The sequence below is a fragment of the Buteo buteo genome, chromosome 7 (assembly GCF_964188355.1).
Source record: "Buteo buteo chromosome 7, bButBut1.hap1.1, whole genome shotgun sequence".
Taxonomy (NCBI): domain Eukaryota; kingdom Metazoa; phylum Chordata; class Aves; order Accipitriformes; family Accipitridae; genus Buteo; species Buteo buteo.
This window is the reverse complement of record NC_134177.1, coordinates 6,056,984-6,072,069: the sequence shown is the minus strand read 5'-3', so window position 1 is coordinate 6,072,069 and position 15,086 is coordinate 6,056,984. Positions and strand designations below refer to the sequence as shown.

Genomic DNA, 15,086 nt, shown 5'->3' with positions numbered 1-15,086 from the left:
AAAAACACCCAAACCCTAAACAAATGAAAAAGGAGAGGTGAGTTTTTCTCTTACTGTAACATATATTCTTATTATACTGAAATTGCCATAGCAATATAGCTATAGCTATTTATTATAACATGAAGGGCTTAATCAAAACCACACATCACAGGTAGCAGACCCCTGATGAACACCTAGCCTCATAGAGCTGACTTGTTATTTTCTAGTGAATAATAAAGAGCTTAGATAGAACATTTATTATGCCATTATCAGAACAAGGTAATAAAACAAGAGTTGTATCTAGTTTTGGGTGCTTTTCTGTAAAATTCCTGATGTTGAAGGTGACTCAAAACACTACACAACCAATCAACATTTTATCAGGGTATTTGGAAAGCCTAAAATATGAGAAGTTTCTACTTAGTTTAAAAAATAGAGGTGATTTTAAAAACTGGAGGTGATTATTTTTTTCTGTTTCACATTCAAAGGATAGATTAACATTCTGAAAACTACTTTGTGGAGGATTCAAAATTGTATAAGGTCTTAGAATACAGAGTTTTATAAAGTAGCTGATGGTGTAGATCCAAGTCGGTTTGAAATACTGTTGCCTTGTGGACCTAGCTGCCTGTTCTTGTTTTCATGTGCTTGATTAGAATGACTGCCTGACTTGGACCAGGTGGGAATTCTGCTTAATTGTTGCATATTCATAGCACCTGGGGAATTGAGCAGAGAATTATCTGTTCAGGTCAGTATGAATGTGTATGCCACACATAATATATTAATATATAATATTAATTAGATTATATAATATATATAATAGTATATTAATATATAATATTCCACACATAATGTAATACACACGTGTATTTCATCATATGCAGCAATGCTGAGGTCAGAAACACAGGCTGTAGTAGGAAGGACAAGCTATTTCTTCCTTTTCAGGACTTTCCTAAATCTGTTATTTATAGTACAGAACCATTTTGTTATATGTTTGCTATACCTTTTTATTTATATTGTCTTTAACCTTGGCCCTATAAAAAAAAAAGAAATGGAAGTCCCTGTCCCTCGGAGCCTACACATTTAGTGTAAATAGACAAAATCAGATACTTCTACAACATCTCATAAAAAACATTCTCTTCTTCATTAACTGCATCACTATTACAGACTAATACAGCAGTAGAAGTGAAACATTTCTAATGGTGCCACACATATTAAAATACATCATCTGCATCCCGTTGTGATTTTAATGGCATAGCAGAAAAAATGAATGCAGTGGTGGCATAGGCACCAGAAAGTTATTAAGTAGCACAGTTCTGCCAACTTTCTTACGTACTTGTGATTGCTAGCTACACCCCTTTGCAGCTGGAATAAGCATTAAAAGTCAAAAATGAACATGTAGCTGCTAAGAACCAGCAAGGCCTCAATGTTTACATATAAACATAATTCCTGAAAACACATCAAAATCTGAAAATAGGGTCTGTCTACTGATTCCATGTCTTTTTTAAATTTTTACCTTTTTTTTTTTCCCATTTTCTCTGACGTGTTTGTAGGAGAGGAAACATTCATTACGAGTGGTATTTCCGTCATTAGAAATAGAATCAATTACGTCTGTTTAGGTAAATCCCTTTCCTTCCTACTTCACCCTACAGCTGTATGCAGTCCAGGCCTTACTGCATTTTGACTGCTCCGGCACATCTCTCCCCCCAGTACAGTAAGCCATGAAGTCATTCTTTTTGTCATTTTGGGAAGAAGAGCCCAATATGTGCCAAGGATCCTATGGGTTTTTTTAATTGCAGAAGTAGTACCAGACTGCAAAGTTTGCATCCTAGCTTTCTCTGCTTTTAGCATTGCTCATGTCTGAGCCATTTACAAAACTAGTCACACTCTTCAGAACCAGACTTCAATCTTTCTTCCCTGGCATATGGAATTTCAAGTCAAGCTCCTCTGCTGTTACTTTAGAAAAACAAGTTCAGTTTCTTCATATCCTTGCTCTTAACAGGCCACCTGTACTTCAGGTGTGCTGCATTTCACTTTGGAGGGGTAGTAGATAACCTCTTGTAGCTTTGCAGCGACATCTCGTGGCCTCATTGGCCTGGAAACGTCTCAGAGATTTCTAAGGTGGAGAAGGTCTCATGTGGATTAAGTCAAATATTTCATACAATGACGGAGATAGGATGCCATTTGAAAACCAATTCATTAACTGTGTTTAATTAGGTAAGTGATATTGTCGACGTGATCGTCAGTTGTACAAAAAAAAAGTTAGAAATTGTTTCAGATGCTAAACTGAATTGGTGTCCCTGTTTTTTTTTTTTATTTTAACAAGCACTTTTACTATATAAAAATATTTTAATTTTCCCTCATGGTATATGAACAGTCTACATCAAAACCAAATCACAATAGTTAAATCTACTGTAAAACATTTTTTCTGGGGTAACTAATCTGAGATGTTACATCTTAAAGTAACAGGTAAAACCATTTTGAACAGAATATGATTTTTTTACATTGACAATTGTGTTTCAATCCAAAATCTGAAAAAGTAAACATTTACATTACCAAATTCAACATCAAACTCTCCAAGCTGCCTTACTAAGTTTTAAAGCCATGAAAAAAATGTAGAAAAGTTAATGAAGATAACAGAGGTTAACACTTCTTGAAATTAATTGAGGTGGGTGAGGTAAGTGAACAGGAAACTAATTGCCAGCCAGTCCAAGATTAATATTGCTGTTGTACACCTTCTTTTAAACAATCTTGTGGAGTTATATTTAAACTTTCCAGCTTTAGGTTATAATTTTGCTTTTTTTGAACACTATTGAATATTCAGTATATAGTTCCTTATATGAAAAATATCCACAGATCATGCGTAAGACATTATCCAGACTCTTGGGAAAGACTCCCATTATTTCACCAGATCACAGATGTAAAGGTCAGCACTTCACTTAGGAGGGGATTACTTCAGGATCTGTCTGCAACTTCGGAGTATTTTGCTGCATAACATACCATGCTTTTGCATTAGGCCTTACTGGGTTTTATTGATGAACCCTAAGGTCATATACTCCAGTTGCAGTATTTGAAGATACATGCAGAGAGCCCAAAACTGCCGTAACTCATGTCAGTGGCATTTTTCAGTGAAAGCAGAATCAGGCTCTACTCCTTTTACAGAAAGACTTTGCTACTTCAGAAAAGGAGTACTATAGATATTTGCCCTTCGTCTCAAGGCTGCAAAGTTTGGATTGTATAGTAAGATGAACATCTTAAGTTGTTGTTGCAAACATCTAATCACATATTACCTAGTGCACAAGTATACCAAAGATATAAAATAATTTATCTCAGGCTAAAGTAGAAGAACAGGTGCCCACAGTATAAAATATGAGAGTACTCCCTCTCCTCATGTGTTTAGACACTCACCATCTAAACAGCAGTGTACCTCTTGGTTTTTAAGTACTTGAGGCCACACAAACTAAACTAAGGGGAGAGAATCAAAAGTAGCAATATACAGCAGATCTGCAATCTATCAACCCTCAATTTACAGAAATTAATTTTATCAAAAATAATTTGTGTGTTCTTTGGAGTAAAGTATTCTTGCAGGGAAGAGAGTACAAGACGGCACTGTAGTATACTGACTTCCAAAGCCTCAGCGGAAGACCAGTGTGTGACCAAACCCCTAAAGAGGGAACAAAGATAATCCACACAGGAATCACAATAAAATGCTGGGGATTTATCCCTAGCTAAAACCTCTATTTTGTGGTTCTTGTTTGCTGTGAGGTAATGAATCGTCAGTAGCAGAAGTGAGGGGAAACCGTATTTTTGCAGAGAAAGGGGAGCTTTCAGGCTAGTATTGGTGGCTTCTTCCAAAATGAAGAACACTGAGCATGCTGCTGAGTGAAGGGCTTTCCATGGCTTGCCCAGGTGACCTGAGGGGAAGGATGCTGCCGCAGAGGTTGGCAGGAGCAGGGTGGCTTTGAGCCTGCTGCCTGCAGGAACGTTACTGACGCAGTGACTGGTCTTCATGGCGGAGTCTGATGATGCTTCCTCCTAAACTCAGCTCAGCTGTGCAATCACGCAAAGCAAATTCAAACCCCATCGATAAGAATGCCTCGGAATAATTAAAGTTGCTGTTACACACTGTAAATTCATGTCCAGGGTTTAATCCATGTGTCTCGTCTATGCGCTGTATACCCTCCCCAGGCACTTAGAAAGGCTTAGTTCTAGAATAGCAATGGAATTAACTCAAATTGTTGAGTCTAGGGTGTATTTCTCTACATTCTGCAGGTAACTCCATATTCTCCCAATGAATTCCATATAAATTTTCTGCAGAAGTCAGCTATGTGTGGAAGCTGTAACTTTTCCTTGTAGTTTCTCAGCAGGTACACGCTGTAAGACAGACAATGCACTGAGTGTCTGACAGATTTCAGTGATCACACTGGACTTCAATGGAAAATTAGATTTATCTGTTAACTGTACTAGTATTCTTTTCAATGAATTGCACTTGAAAGTAATTGCACTAATATGTAGTTGCATTTTTTAAATGCTTTTCAGATACCATACTTCCTCATTCTACATTTGCAGATTATTTCACTCAGCCCCCGTCATACTGAGGTTTCAGACTGTAGCTATCTTCTCAAACACTGTAACTAGAGCTTCCTGTATTATTAAAAATAGTTTATGTTCTAGACTCAGCTCAACTTTTCTGAAAAGTGATCATCTGGAAGTCAGCCTGAGATCCAGCTGTGTCACATGGGTTTTCCCTGCTTTCTGAAACGATCTGTTCCACTGCTTTTGAAGTTTCTGGGTCCTGAGAGCAGGGACTATCCAGCGTATCGCCACTGCTATTGCAGTGAAGAGGGGAGGCTATGTCGGAGGGCTGATCTGAGGGTTTGCCTGGAGCAGGTGGCAGGGGCACAGACAGAGGAAGATTCATCATGTAGAACACATTGCCCAAACGTCGGGACACCTTTAAAGACAAAAACACAATTGCAGCAATTGCTTCTCAAGATAGTGTTAAAGCCATTAAATGTCAAGGCTGACTGTTGTGTAGCAATGCCAGAGACATCCAGGAGATCCCAACCATCTCAAAGAGTTATTAGTTAGCAAAAGTACAAAAATCTCATCCATTTTCCCTCTCTTGTATTTTTCTAGGCCCAAGTTCTTGTGGAAGGAGCTTGGCAATACTCAGCTTGGGAAACAGCCCAGTGTGCTAGGCCTGACAGCAAGCTCCTCTTGCTCTCTAGGTGCTGTAGCACCCATGGGACAGAGGGGAGACAACTGCCAGCCAGGAGCGGGGAGGGTGGTTTTAATGAGAGAAGAGTGAGAGAGAGCAAAGGGGTTAAAGAAAAGAAAAAGAACCAGGCGACAACAGAAACACACAGAGAGTTGGTGTTACTGGATGAAATTAAGAGCAGAAAACTTTAAACACAGAGGCACAGCCTGTCTGTGAAACATGTATGATTATATTCCCAGAAAGGCTGTAGAAACCTCCACTTAGTATGTTCTAAAAGCCAGGTTGGAGCAAAAGCAAGTATCTATAAGAGCGGTTCTTACCAGCTGGGAAGGGAGAAGAGGAGTGAAACTGAATTAATTCATCAAACACATCTTTTCCATTTCAACCTCAGCCTAGTCTCCAGTGTTGTGTCCTGACTCGACTTGAAGTGTCTCTCAAACTGTCAGTCCTAACCTCCCCTTAGTGTCTCCCTGCATGCTGTTGTAACACACAGAGAAGCAAAAGCAAACTATGCTGGAGTAATTTCTTTTCTCCTAATATTATGGTAGTCGCCTTATCAGTGAGAAAATCGTGTTTTAGTTTGGAAAAATTTCATCCTGTTAGCTTCTGACTCTTTCACATCTCTGTGACTTGCCATCTTGGCATACATTTAATGATCATACCTGAGAGCGGATTTTCAATGCTGGTCCGAGTTTTAATCCCATTGTATCCAGGAGATGTTCCTCTGTTAGCAGTGGGAGGGTTTCTCCATCAATAGCGTGGTCTTTAAATACCTTATGAAATGATAAAACACAACATGGTGTGCTAAAACAGACTTCACTGGTTATTTTTTACACTTAATCCTGAGGCATAGACAATAAAAGGAGGAAAAAATAATTTTACTGTTTTATCTTCATATTTATCTCCTAACTGCAGCGTGAAGTCTCTTGTTCAGGTGTGTGCGTATCAGCACATTTGCCTGTAGTTTATCTACTTGTTCTTGGCAAGTGGGACCTTTGTAATGTTTTGAAGGTACCTTTTTTTTTTTTTAAGGAAGTGAGCAGCCTGCTACCAATGAAAGAATAGTGTTGATATTATTAAGGCTTTACCAGGAATATACAAGATTTCAATCTCTTTGCCTGTATTTCTAATAATACTTCATTTTTCAAATGGAATGATGCCTATAAGAGCTCCGGGGTGGTAGGTGGGTTATACCAATATTCAAGAATGCAAAATTGCTTTAATCTGCATAAAAATTGTGCAGGCCATGTGGAGTGAAAAAATTAAGATACTTTTCTTATACTATTGTTTTGCTGGTATGTATCATGACTAATGACTCTAGATGCAGCAGAAGTGCGTGTAAGCTCTCAGAGCATGGACTGCCTTTCCCTTTAAGAAGCAAGTGGCTTCATATGTTGAAGTGCAATGAAAACTACTATTAGTTTGTAACTTTGCGACAACCAGTTAACCTCTAGCATTTACGTTTGTTTGATGACCTTTAAATCTAGATGGTCCTGAAGGCCTGAAAATGTGGTGAATGTTTATAATCACCTGGGCATAATCTGAACAGCCTGGGAGGCTAACGATGAAGTTGTATACATCATCAACAGTCCACTTGCGAATGTCTTCAATGGAAGAAATGTCTTCTCCATTCAGGATCAGGCCTTGTGCTCCTTTGAGGAAGAAACATAAATGTTATGTTTGTAGAACTTTGCTGGCAAATCAATAGGAAATGATTGTTAACATGAGAATTTTTACACTTCTCCAGAACCTAATATATTAACAGCAGTGTGTAGTCACAGACAGATATGGGAGTCCTAGACACCAAAATCACCAGATAGTCAGTAGTAGCTGATTCTGGAGGTTTTTCTTCTAGTTGGCTGCTTTTGTGTACTGCTGGCAGTGTATATACCAGTTACTACACATAAAAATCATAGTGTGGTATTTTCTCTAATCAGTGTGTTATCCAATGCTTTTGATTCTTTAGACTTTCCTGTTATTTTAACTTGACTAATATTTCAGTAGAACCAAGCCTTTGCTAGCCCATAGTGCCTACTGTGAGTTAGAAGGACATGTAGAAAAGTTATGGGCAGAACACGGAGGCTAGCTCACAATTTCATTTAGCAATTTTGTTTATTTTAATTGAAATTCCTTTTACAGACAGGAACTGACTACTTAATGTGCATTTTAGGGACATGGTTTAGTGGTGGACTTGACAGTGTTAGGTTTATGGTTGGATTCGATGATCTCAAAGGTCTTTTCCAACCTAAATGATTCTATGATTCTATGATTATATATTTTTCAGTGATACAGTATGTCTTTGGTAGATGATCCTTGACCAACATCACAGCCTGTTCTCATTTCAGGTAATGGGAAGTTTTGCAGGGCTCATCCACTGGCACTGTTACATTTAACAAGAGCTGTAAAGCTATAGAAAAAATGATTCTTGAACAGTAGCTGGAGAGTCCTGTGTCTTACGCTCTGTTCTTGCGGAGGTCAAGTCTCAGGGATAAGTTTGTTCCTACATGAGTGCAGCTTCTAAGGGGATTCCTTGTCCTGTTTGACAAACACAGGAATTATGATCAGTATATTGTGTGCTGCTACGTTTCCCCCCAACCACCAAAAGGAGAGGAGAGAATGTAGCATGTTGAACAGAATTGCGGAGAACCTCAAAGTGCTGCTAACTTGACAGCTTAGGGGTGACAAGTGTGTTGTCCCCAGGGACTGAAATAAACACAGGATGACATCCTGCAGTGGTATAGCGTGTGGCACAGAGCATTGAAACAGTTAGGAGGCTGCTTTGTGACTTTTTGCTGTGCAATTGCATTGCCCTGCAAGGTAAAGCACTGCTACCTAAGATGCTGAAACCTCCATTATGCCAGCAAGCAGCACAGTTTGCAGGTAGGGAGAACCACTCTTTACCTTTGCTGACTTGGATTTACCAAGTTATTACTATTTGCAGCATATTAATTCTACATTTAGTTGCCATGACTCTATCATACAAAATATTTGCTTAAAACAGAGGGAAGAAATGAGAGAGCAAATCAGTAGAAATAAATAATATCAACATGCCACTCTAACTGTAATCTGGAGACTTGACAAACCTGAAGGTAGTAATGGGTTGCTGGGTACTGGAAATCCGTATGGCAATGCTGAGAATGGGATTGCAGAAGGGTACATGTACTTCTCATCAAAAGCAGCACAGGAGCTATTAGATTCCTTCTCATTTGTGTTGCTGCAGCTGTTGGTTTCAGTAGAAATTTCATGAGTAGCACAGTTTTTTCTCAAGCCTTGTTCAAACTCTTTACAATTTTTGGCAACTGCAGATGGCTCAGTCTGGTTTTTGCTTTGTTCATGTTTGTTTGGAGTCTCCACCTCTGCTTCTTTCTTGTCTTCTTTCTCATCATCCACTGCAGCTGAAGCAAGGTCCGTAGTTTTGTCATCAGCTTGGTTCTTTGTGCCATTGGCACTACAGTCTGCAGTTTTGTGATTTCCAGCTCTCCTCCCTGGTCGACGTGCCCTCTCCCTTTGCAAAGTGCTGACTGGAGGGTATGGGCTGGTTGCCATGAGCATAGTGTTGCCATGAATTTCATCAAGGGTGGTACGATGAACATATAAGTCGCTGGGAAGATGGCCTTCAGGTAGTCTGTGCCTGCCACGGAAAGCGATGGGACTAGCTGGCATCCCATGGTAAAGGAAAGGTGCTTCCAGGCCCAGTAGCCCTTTCCGATGAGCTTTCTCCATTTCTTTTTGCTGAAAAATAGCACTCATCTCCATTTCCATTCTAAGAGGCACATAGAGTACAAGCAGTTAGTGCCGCTCAGTTCCTTCATCACCTCTTTTTTCAGTAGCAGATTAAGACTCACATAATGGAATAGGCAAGAGTACTGCTTTTCTTCTTTCACCCCTATATTGCTAGATGTGAGAGGTCACAAACTGCAGATGGAACGGCAAACCTGGCTATATTTAATGTGCTGCCAGATACGTATAGTAAACTAAAAGGAGGAGAAAAGATATCTTCCATGTGATGCCTCTGGATAATATTTCAGACAAAAAAGTGTTATTTGTATATTGTCAGTCCAGGCATTATTACAATGATTATGCTCACTTGGGATTTGGCAAATTGTCTCCAGAGTCATAAGAGTTAAAGACTAAAGAAAATAAATAATTTACATTACCGATTAGAAAATTATACTGAAAACTGGAAAATGGCAGCAATATTGTAAGTGATAAAGAACTAGAATTATATTATCTATGGAACCTGTGCATACATTCAGAGTAAGCTAACATTAGTAAGTCTCTTGAGTAACTGTCCATAGTCTCTGGCACCTGAACATGGCTCTGACACCGTGAAAGGGTGAGATCCTGGTGGTAAGTGTTCAACCTGTTGGATAAAGCCAGTGCCTCAGGGTCTGTGCCAGCTTCCTGCCCCGGCATAGCAGGTGGGAGGGCTTACCAGTGAGATATGGAGAATACAAGTAGAAATATGTGTCTCCATTGTACCAACCTTTGCTGGCATCAGCTTTCTCTGGAGCCAAGCTAGTGATCAAACAGAAAGCTGTATCTCCCAGAGCTCCACAGCTTCAGCTGGAGCTGAGAGATGAGAGAAGCGAGCCAGTTTACCAGACACAAACCAGAAATGGTTCAGCCTGCCTTCCTTGCTATGAGGAGCTTTCAGTGGACTTCCACATTCTTCTTTGGAAAAGGGCTTGTGTGGGCAGCCAAGTCTTTAAAGTGCACCAAAATACCTTTCTTAACACCGCAATGAGGATAACAGGTCAGAGGGAGTCTGACTTTTAGGAGACTTCTCATTAGTGTAAAATTGTCAGGAAAGCAGTTATTCAGATGATTGTTGCAATTAGTTGATGACCCCATAACATTCAGGGCTTTTTCTCTGCCCTCTCTTCACCTTTGCAACAACCTCCAAATTACTGATTTTCTGATTTCAGAGATCCAGTGGAAGTGTTTTGTCTGTGGACTATGTCCTTGTACATCTTGCCCATGTCATTACTCACATGCAGCTCCTGAGGTGGAGATAAACAGCAAAGAGCATTACATTCCTGACTACTCCCCCAGATAAGATAGTCTGCTCCTCTGAGGACCAGCAGATGGGCAAGCACTGAGCTTTGGTAAGAGGCAGAGTCCCTTGGAGAACAAGGATTTATGCCCAGGTGCTCAGCAGCATGGCTCTAGGAAGTGCAGGAGATTGTTTGCCAACACCTGATTTCTATAAAGGGTGAAAGGAGCAAGTGCACCTCTGAAGGTGATGTGCACTGCAGAAAGCAGTGTGAAGCTAGTGGAAATTGCCAGGATGGCAAAAGTCGCGGGTAAAAGGTTATCTCATGGATTTAGGCTGGGCTCTTTTATGTTGGGGTTTTCTTGGGTTTGGTGGGCTGAGGGAAGAGCCTGAACAGGTAGGACTACCTCTGCTGTGGCTGAGGGTATATGTGATGGCCATGCTTGCTGCTAGCTGTTTTAGTTGTTTTTCTCAGGGTTTTTGCCATGTGGCAAGAGCTACGTGAAATGCATTGTTGATGAAAACCTTGTGCTTGGAGGAGTTCAGTAATCAAGCTTTGCTGACTGAAGAGCTCAAAACACTTCCGTCATAATTCTCTTGAGATGCCTACTCAGAATTTATCTGTTCTTTGCTCTTGATCTTACTGCATGAGGGGTGTTGCCACTCACTGTGCTGAAGCGCAGTTGGAAGTGTGGTTGAGGTTAGAATTCCTCTAGGGAAATGGTGCGGCTGTGGGCGAGGGCACTGGTGGTTACTTAACCAGCTACTGGTTACACTGAAACTTGTACAAATAACTGGACTCTCTATAGTCACCCTGATATTCAGACATTTTGGTTAAACTAGGAAAGCTGTCCACCCTGGTAGGGTAGAGACATAGCTAATCATCCCAAAGGCCCAGCTGTAGAGGCTTAAAATGTGTGTGATAGCACACAGCTGTAAAGTTTGAATTTGTTTCTGACTTCTTATAACTTCAGGGTGTTTGGATCCAGAGTTCAGGGGTTTGGGCTGAAGTTGATAGCTTGTTTGTTACTTTAAGGAAGCTGAGGGGGTTGTTTCTTTTTCTTGTATCATTTTAAGACTAAAAGCAGAATAGGGACAAGCAGAAAGTCCAGTAGCTTCAGACTTTAAGAGGTAATTAAGGGGCTTCTGCTTGTCTGGGTGACTTGAAAAAGTATCTTAATCACTGTAAAAACCCACAAAAAGTCTGTGACTTAGTAATTTCCAACTGCCCTTGCTGCTCTAATCCTGGCATGCACCTCAGAGCAAAGCTGACTATTGATTACCTGGCAATATTTTGCTTTTGAACCAGTTCCTGTCTCCTGGCCACGGCTTCCATGGATTCTGGTTGCAGAAAGCTATATCCTTAAAGGGAAAAAAAAAAAAAAAATCTTTAAAATTCACTTATTTCTGCAAGCAAATGCACAAACCCCAAAGCAATGCAGAGACACTTTAAAAAGCTTTTTAAGATTTGAACTATGTGGTTTGCCAGGAAGCTGATATGACTTCAAGTTAAATCCTATTTGTGTTCATTGCTTTGGTGGGAATATGTAGTAGAAACACTAAGTCCAGCATCAGGTGTTTGCAAGATCAGATCTGTAGTTAGGTATAACTGCCATTATCCATAAAGGAAAGAGACAGCAAGGTAGTTTTACTTGGTGACTTATGTCTTTGAAGTACATACAGCTGCTCAGAAAATAATAACCAACAGTTAAGCAAAGCAAACCTGCTCCTTCAAGGCTGTTTTCAGCCTACATGCTGTGTAATTTTAAATTACATTTCCTCTTAAGGGAGTCTGTTATCCGAGAGCCACACTGCGGGGGGGAAGCTGAAGCCAGGAATTCTTGTTTATAGATCTATGTGCCATCAAGAATTTATTCACTCATCTCAAAGAATGAACCTTAAGATATTACCTCTTTGTATAAAGAGATATGTAAATTTATGTGCAGCATGACGTGTGCCACAGTTGTGTTGCCATGCTATGATATCCAGCCTTCCCCTTAGAGCTGTGCCCTGTAATTTTGAGCCTTTTTAAAAGGACTTGTAGTTGCCCAACATGAGTAAAGTAGCATGTAATATTATGATTAAAGAATATGATTCAGTAGTCTTAAAAAAGCTAATGCTCATATGTGAGCAAGAGTTAAATGTAGCAAAAAGTATTGTTGATTGGACTCATTTGTTTAGCTACAGCCTTCTGTTTTGGTGTGGAAATGCTTGGAAAATACAAAAAAAAAAAAGGAGAGAACAAAACCATGCAAATGATCTTGGAAACAGTGTACTTAACAAAAGCTAAAAAGGATGTGTTTAGACTTAAACTGGCACAGTTTAGAATGTCTGGTAGGCAGGCTGCCTCCTTTTAGTGAGACTTGTTTTTCCAAATAAAATAAACTGTTATTGACAGTACCGATAAACCTACAAAAAACTAGTTGGTGCAGTTTGCTTTCTAATTTACATTCTATCACTTTTCAGGATGCAGACGATGCTTCATTACCTGGGCCTGGGTAAACACGGTTGGACAATATGTTTGGCATGTTTGCGTGCTGTGGGACTGTGGGTCCAAGGTGTGACGCAATATGGATTTGTCTTGGATCAGCTGATGCCATCATTTCAGTTGAAGGCAACAGATCTCTGAGAGGAAAAAAAAATACATTCAGACATGCAAAGGACATTGTTTAGTTAAGAATAATCTAAGACCTTTATATACTCAGGTACAGCATGTGCAGTTATTCTTTAACTGCAGTGTTATAGTAGAGAAGTGGTGCAAAATACCTGTCTACTAGTCGAGGCTCAAACTGTGAGGGAATTGCCTGCATTCTCTGCTGGCCTGCGCCCATTAGCTGAGGGTTTACTGCCATCAACTGATTTCTCATTAGCATCTCTTGCCGCTGCCGCAGTTCTGATACAAAGCATATATTCTGTTGTCAGTGTAGTAAATTAGAAAGTGGTTATGTTTGCAGTATAACTTTACCAGAAAAAATATTTTTTTCTCAAGTGACAGCATTTTAGTAAGAGTTAGCAAATCACACTTTTTTTTAATAGCAGCAACTAAAAAAGAATACATTTCCACTGCCACCTTAACCACATTGTTTAAATAATGTAGTTTTATACAGGCAAGCTGCAGTAAAAATAAGAAGGATGTGCATAGTCAAGGGTACAAAAGGACAATTTACAATCAACAATAACTCATATATCACTATTAAACAGAAGAGAACAGCCATGAATGTTAGGTTCTATGCTTGAGAGAGTTTTCATTTCTAATACAGTTTTATTTTTGGAAAAATCTTATTAGCTAGAACCTGCCTTGTCATGAGACAGCAGCTCTAGAAAGAAGAGCCTGCAGAGCTGAGCCAGAACCTCATAATGTCCAGCTATGGCTTTTGTTGCTGAGTTCCTGTGTGACCTTGACTCTCCAGATGCTTAGCATCTCTTGATCAAATTGTGAATGCCAAGAATCCCCCATGTTAACTTCTAATAAGAGAAATGTTTCTCCAGTTACTCCTAAGATGAATTTGAGATACCTCTTAAAGATGTTAAACCTGTTGCTGGCTGTTTCTTATTCATTGTACAGGTATGAGCAATGCTATAAACAAATGCACAGTTAGGTTTCTTCCTGCTTACCTCCTGCTGCCATGCCACTTGCTAATCGGTATAAGTGCTTTTCTTCTAGTGTTCCTTGTTCTCCTAGGATAGACATTTTTCTCATGTGATCCCGTGGAGTCATGCTTCAAAGGGACAGCAACAACTTTTCTGTTGTAAAGAACAGAATCAGGAGGCCCAAATAAAAGAATAAGACATTCAAAACTGTAAGAAACAGAGCAGGTTATACAAGTTAATTTCTCAGATAAGCAGGTAGTCCTTCTGCCACTCACAGCTGCACCCTTTAGTGCTTGTGGATTGTATTGGTTACCATATAGAAACTTTCAGTTTTCAGGACAATGCAAATGTTGCCTTTGTTTATACCAAGTTGTTCAGTGTCCTTGGGTCTTACTATGCAAGGAAAGTAAGGGTTTGGGGAAATATCAGCTGCTCAGAAGCATGTAATTAAGCCAAAGTCGTTTGCCAGCAGCCCTGAGAACAGTGACATGTGCTCATACTCAGGAAGGCAGGTATCTCTGGTTTTATTTGGGAATTGTAATAGTTAGGAGCCCTGTCTACTGTAAACTAAGTGAAACAGATAGAAAGAAATGATAGAAATAAGTTGTTCCAAATGACATCAGCCCCTTAAGACTGCCAAATGAAGTAAAAAAAAAAGTAAAAGAACATGCTTTATAGTGATGAAAACAGTGATAAAAACAGCTAGGCTCAGATTAATTATCCATATATGTGCAGGTAAATAAAGCCAGATGAAGAGTAGAAATTTAGACTAAGACCTAATACACTACAAATGCATAGTTGAATAGCTGTAGTGTCATTGAGGTGGATTGCGTCAGCATTTCTGAAATCTATCTGAAGAAGCAGGTGACTAGATTACAAATTATCCTGATACCAAGGAAGTAAGTAATCACAGTATGCCCTGCTCAGGATTTTAGGGGAACGATCTACAGCAGGATTATTTGTGCAGATAGGTCATAAAGGAAATAAATCCTGTAACCCACAGCCTGGATGTTAAAAAGCTATCCTGTGTGGGAGGCTTTAAGTTGAGAGGCTGGTGGAGGGGGCAGGCTAGCTCTAAAGGCAGCAGGGACATCTGTACATTTGTTTCAAACTAGATTTGCAGAGCAAATGATTGTTTGTTTTTTTTGTTAAAGTAAATTGAAATTAAGGAGTTTAATTTTGCTCCCCATTAGCTCTGGTGAAATGGATTCTTTCTCTCTTCTTAAAGATGGAAGATGTAATGCTTAAGTGTTTTCATCCTGTAGATACTGACAGCTCTGTGAGTTCAGCCAGCATTTGGTAGAG

At 39.7% G+C, this 15,086-nt stretch overlaps 1 protein-coding gene across 1 annotated transcript; it reads right to left on the bottom strand.

Moving 5' to 3' along the window:
* Positions 1 to 4,654: 4,654 nt before the first annotated feature.
* SAMD7 (sterile alpha motif domain containing 7) lies at positions 4,655 to 13,908 on the bottom strand. Its single transcript, XM_075033191.1, has 8 exons — positions 13,806 to 13,908; positions 12,957 to 13,083; positions 12,679 to 12,815; positions 11,474 to 11,552; positions 8,278 to 8,957; positions 6,725 to 6,846; positions 5,857 to 5,967; positions 4,655 to 4,927 (listed from the first exon to the last, which is right to left on the bottom strand). The coding sequence occupies exons 1-8, from the start codon at positions 13,906 to 13,908 to the stop codon at positions 4,655 to 4,657; spliced, it is 1,632 nt and encodes a 543-aa protein (XP_074889292.1).
* Between the last annotated feature and the right edge of the window lie 1,178 nt (positions 13,909 to 15,086).

Excerpts from the sequence above, each read along its gene's own strand:
- SAMD7 (XM_075033191.1), bottom strand. The coding sequence starts at position 13,908 with ATGACTCCACGGGATCACATGAGAAAAATGTCTATCCTAGGAGAACAA. Across the intron at positions 12,816-12,956 it reads GAGCCTCGACTAGTAGACAG|AGATCTGTTGCCTTCAACTG; the intron begins GTATTTTGCACC and ends TTTTCCTCTCAG. Across the intron at positions 6,847-8,277 it reads CAACCCATTACTACCTTCAG|GAGCACAAGGCCTGATCCTG; the intron begins GTTTGTCAAGTC and ends TCTTCCTCAAAG.